Genomic DNA, 5,000 nt, shown 5'->3' with positions numbered 1-5,000 from the left:
TGTACTGGAAGACTGATTGGGAATCGGGATGTGTGTTGTACGGGGAGGTGTGTGCCGTACCCTCTCGTTGTCAACGACAAGCAGCAGCTCCACGTAGTGAGTTTGAGGTAGAATGCCACGCTTTGACTGTTGAGACACACACACACACACACACACACACACACACACACACACACACACACACACACACACACACACACACACACACACACACACACACACACACACACACACACACACACACACACACACACACACACACACACACGTTAGTTATACGATGTGCATAATTAAAGGGCTGTCCCCTCCTAGGCGGTTTGGTCTTCACCACTTCAACCCTACAGTCTATACTTCATTGACCAGACTCCCCCGGGACTAACTATGGGAACCGATGCTTCCAGAGCCAGCAGGCTCAGAAGGCAGGAGGAACCGATGCTTCCAGAGCCAGCAGGCTCAGAAGGCAGGAGGAACCGATGCTTCCAGAGCCAGCAGGCTCAGAAGGCAGGAGCCTCTCCTGTTCCTGCAGTGAGGCAGCTTGATGAACAAGTACATGGCCCAGCCATGATGTTCAGTATGAGTGCACATCCTAAAAAAAATATTTGGGACACTAAGGTCAAAGTGCTTAAGCTTTCCGCATTCTACAAATGAACAAGGTTCTCTGTTTTATAAACTGTCTTTATTCCCTGCGGCTCAGCAGAGTTCTGAACCGTTCAGACCCTGACCAGTCACAGGAGCCCTGCTGGAATCGCCATTTTACCATGGATCTCAGCTCCCTTCTCAGTAACCCACTTGCTTACTGTGTGTTCTCTTGTATTTTACCTTATCCTCCACTATGCTTACTGTGTGTTCTCTTGTATTTTACCTTATCCTCCACTATGCAAGCACTGTTGAATCTTTTACCTTGCTGACTTGCTGTATCTACAGTATTCTTTCTTGCCCCTGTATCTTAACTGCTGTGCTTCCGAATCCCCCGCAGAAGGATCAATAAAAGGTCTTATCTTATGTTATCTGACTTGTTTTGACATACTTTGTCTCAAAAATGTAATCATTTCTGGCACCAGAACACAGTGGTCACATCAGTGTACTGCTATCTCTCTCTCTCCATGAATTAATTATCATCTGGTGGTGTTTGTGCTCCCTCAGAAGATAAGAGAGGTTTGCATCTCAGAACCTCCTCAGTCACAACCTGTCTTCAAAAGCATCCATGGTGCACTGTGGGCATCAAAACCCTCCATGGTGCACTGTGAACCCTCCATGGTGCACTGTGAACCCTCCATGGTGCACTGTGAACCCTCCATGGTGCACTGTGAACCCTCCATGGTGCACTGTGGGCAGATTGTGGAAATTAAACAAGATAAATCACCAGCACATGGAGCGTCGGACTCATGGTGTTAGCACTGGTGGCTCTGCAGTGATGTTCGTTGTTCGGCTGGTTTGAAAATATTGGCTGTGCAAGAACTGCCAAAAGGAACTTTGGACAGGCAATTTGTTTGTACTTATTATGTGTTTATAAGCATGCTCTCTTATTGACTTATTGCTCTCTTGAAAACTCTAGATTTTACCACTTTTTTTGTTATCCCACGATATGTATATGTATTATTTAAAAGGATTAGTTTCAAAAGTTTTAAACAAAAAAAGAAATGTCATCAGTTAAACCCAATTCCACCATTCTAAAAAGTATTTAATAAATAAAATTAAGGAATTATTATTATTATTTGTTGTAGGGAAAAAACAGATTTACTAGTGACCCTGACCATAATAACTGTGCGTGTGTACGTGTGTACGTGTGTACCCTACCCGGACATGCTGGCTGTGATGTCTGTGGGGGATGTCCTCTGACTCGTACTGAGCATGCTCCGTAGCGTTGGCGGCGGGGTCGTGGCCGGGGCCAACGTGGGCTGTGCCACACCCCCTGGGCTGTGATGTCACATCCTGGAGGCGGTACAGCAGGTGCTGGTCAGGGGCGGAGTCTGAAGGCTCAATGCCGTAACTGTCATTGGAGAAGTGCAACACCCCTCTGAGAGAGACAGAAAGTGAAAGAGAGAGACGGAAAGACAATTTCTCACAGTTCTCACGGAAATTAGGCCTGACAGTATCAATACTGTCATTACCACCAGATGCAGTGCAAACAGTAAATAGAGCAATGTTTATCAGAGCCATTGAGATGGAAAGAGAGGTGCCACCTCAATTCACTCTATCGCAGTGTTTCTCAACCACTGTGCCTGGGGACCTTTGGTGTGCCCCTGAGAAGGGTCAAGTGTGCCCCTTGAAACTGCTTGAAAGCCAGTATTGTATTTATCATTTTAAAAATGAGTAGTCTTGCCAGGCGTTACGTGCTTGTAGATCTGCTGTTTTCACTACTGTTGTGTGACAGCCGTGTATGATGAAGCAGGGCTTTACTTTGCCAAGAAACGTACACATTTTTTTAACTTGGAGATACAAGGTTTCTTCCCGACAGTGACAATATTTACACCCCTGTATTATGTTGGTGTGCCCATGGATCCTTGGGACATGAAAAGTGTGCCCATGCAGAAAAAAGTTTGGGAACCACTGCTCTATTGGGCCAAATGGATGCATTTTGGAAAACTGAGAATATTCATATAAATATAATGTATTGCCAAAACCAACTTACACACAGTTGAATTTATTTAGATGTGCTCAGAGATAACAACAACAACAACAACAGCAGCAAGCAGGGGCACTGGAACTCTCAAATCCCAAGGGGAGCTGAGCTTGGAGCAGTTCATGTGTGCCAAACCTTATTTGAGAACTAGAAACTGTCTGTAGGCTCATTGTTGCAAACTAACACCGTTGTATATGGGGAATAAAAAACAGTAGAAAACTGTTACAAAAATAATACCCGATTTTGTAGTGTGTGCGTGAGTGACTGTGTGTTTGTGCGTGCGTGCTGTGTGTTGCACTGTGTGCTAAAATAACTAGTAACTATACAGCTCCTTGTTACACCGTTGTGCGGGGAATAAGCACCCGAAACGTAATAAAAATAACCCAAAACCGGATAAAAAACGTGAATCTTCGGCGCGCGGCCAAAGGCATTCAACTGCCATGTCTCTTGTCCTTTGTAGTAAGCAGTCTGTTTTGGTGGAGGGCTGCAGTACCTTTATGCTTCACATCAGCCAACTAATGCTACAAACAGTAACAGTTTCTGACCCCTCATTGACATCTTCCTCAATGGCTCTGAGCAACGTTGTGAGCCTCGATGGAGGAAAAAGGGTGATTTATATGCATTTCCAGATAATACCAACCTTACACCCCAGTATCGCTTGAGGACCGTTGACAATTTAAAGAACAATACTGGCCAAAACCCAGTCAAGTTGTTGGTTCAAACATCATTAATTGTAGAAAGGGGCAAAAGATATTAAAAGGCAGAGCTGATGGAAATGTTGTCATGACAGGGCTCTCCCTAGCCAGTTTATGCTTTAACTATTGACAAACAGCAGATATACAAGCTCACATCGCGGCACCAAGTAGAGCTTGTAGATCTGCTATTTTTTTTAAATCGTGAAAATTAGAATTTTGACCCGGTTCTATAAGTGTCTTTTGAATCCTTCTAAGGTTTTTTGAAAAACCCATGTTTCTATGTCAGCAATCTGGCCAGCCATCGTCAAAGAAAAGGTCCTTTTCACTTAACTGGAGCTCAGTTAGTCTGTTCCTGAGAGACTACTATGTCAGTGGTTCTCAAACCTTTTCATGTGAAGGACCCCCAAAATGATATTTATTTGGCCACGGACCCCCATCTCAAAATATTTAGTTCCAGGGACCACCCAGAAGCAAAATTTGAGTTACAAACGTTCGCTTTGAAAATACACACATACATATATATATATATATATATATATATATATATACATACAAAGATTTGCACACATTTTCACGACTTTTTCAGAAATAGCAGATCTACAAGCTCGCAGCGCCTAGCCAGTGAGTGGGCGGGGTCTATGGTTCGGAGCCAGGCTAGGCTCAGAGTGTGTGATTGATTTACAGATTATTTACTCCCAGTTCAGAGTCCAGTTAGTTTGGACTCGAAACAGGCGTGACTGCTTAAAATCAGCTATCATTCACCAAATGATCCGTTTGTGCTGTGAGCCTCTACATACAGTAGGTGTGTGTAACTGTCTGTCTTGTTCTCTAGAATCTAGCCCACAGCTAACTAGACAAACACACACGCCTACAGTAGGAGTGTGTGGGATGCATTTGTGTGTAAATGACTCATAGTGTGAAGGTACTTGCGATTAGTGTGTGTGTGTGTTTGTGTGTGTGTGTGTGTGTGTGTGTGTGTGTGTGTGTGTGTGTGTGTGTGTGTGTGTGTGTGTGTGTGTGTGTGTGTGTGTGTGTGTGTGTGCCTGTGCCTGTGCGTGTGCGTGCGCGCGTGCGCGCGCGCAGTGGACATCTGAGACACACACACACACACACACACACACACACACACACACACACACACACACACACACACACACACACTGCCATCTGTGAGAAGAATAAAGGGTTATAAATAGAAGACTGTCATCACCTGGGGTGATTGCGATTTTGTGGCCCGGCCAGGCGGCCACCTACAGTAGGCTGTGGAACATCCTGCCTACAGCAGGCTGTGAACACCCTGCCTGAGAATATGAGGCTAGCAAAGTCAGTGGAATCTGATCTAACTTCCTTTCCTTTCTGTTTTCAGATTTCTTTTATTTATTTATTGACAGTTTTAAGTGGAGACGGACAGGAAACATGGAGAGACCGATGGGGGACTCGAACCTGGGTTGTCAGGCTACATAAGAGCAGAGGTTCCCAGACCGCTAGGCCAGAAGTCCGGGCCTCTTTCACCCAACTTCTTTTTTTACACTTTGTAACGGTTTTGAAAAGCTCTTTGTAAATCAAAGTTAATTATCCTTATACAGTAGACTTAGAGAAAGAGAGAGCACAGAAAGAGAAGCAGTGGAGACAAAGTTTAGTTTGAGAACTGGGATTGTGTTTTACAGAAACCTTTGAAAACG

The 5,000-nt window shown here is 44.5% G+C and overlaps 1 protein-coding gene across 1 annotated transcript in view; it reads right to left on the bottom strand.

The window, feature by feature from the left end:
• The window catches only part of LOC308295976 (disintegrin and metalloproteinase domain-containing protein 9-like), a 92,529-nt gene that overhangs the window by 53,106 nt on the left and 34,423 nt on the right, over positions 1 to 5,000 (bottom strand). The window contains exons 6-7 of the mRNA XM_080739079.1: positions 1,798 to 2,017; positions 61 to 126 (exon numbers count right to left, since the gene is read on the bottom strand). Coding sequence (XP_080595205.1) covers positions 61 to 126; positions 1,798 to 2,017 — 286 coding nt within the window. The remainder of the gene's footprint in view (positions 1 to 60; positions 127 to 1,797; positions 2,018 to 5,000) is intronic.

Source organism: Nannobrachium achirus (assembly GCF_963921795.1).
Source record: "Nannobrachium achirus genome assembly, chromosome: 12".
NCBI classification, from domain to species: domain Eukaryota; kingdom Metazoa; phylum Chordata; class Actinopteri; order Myctophiformes; family Myctophidae; genus Nannobrachium; species Nannobrachium achirus.
Note: the sequence above shows the minus strand (reverse complement) of the source record. Positions and strands in the feature narration are given on the sequence as shown.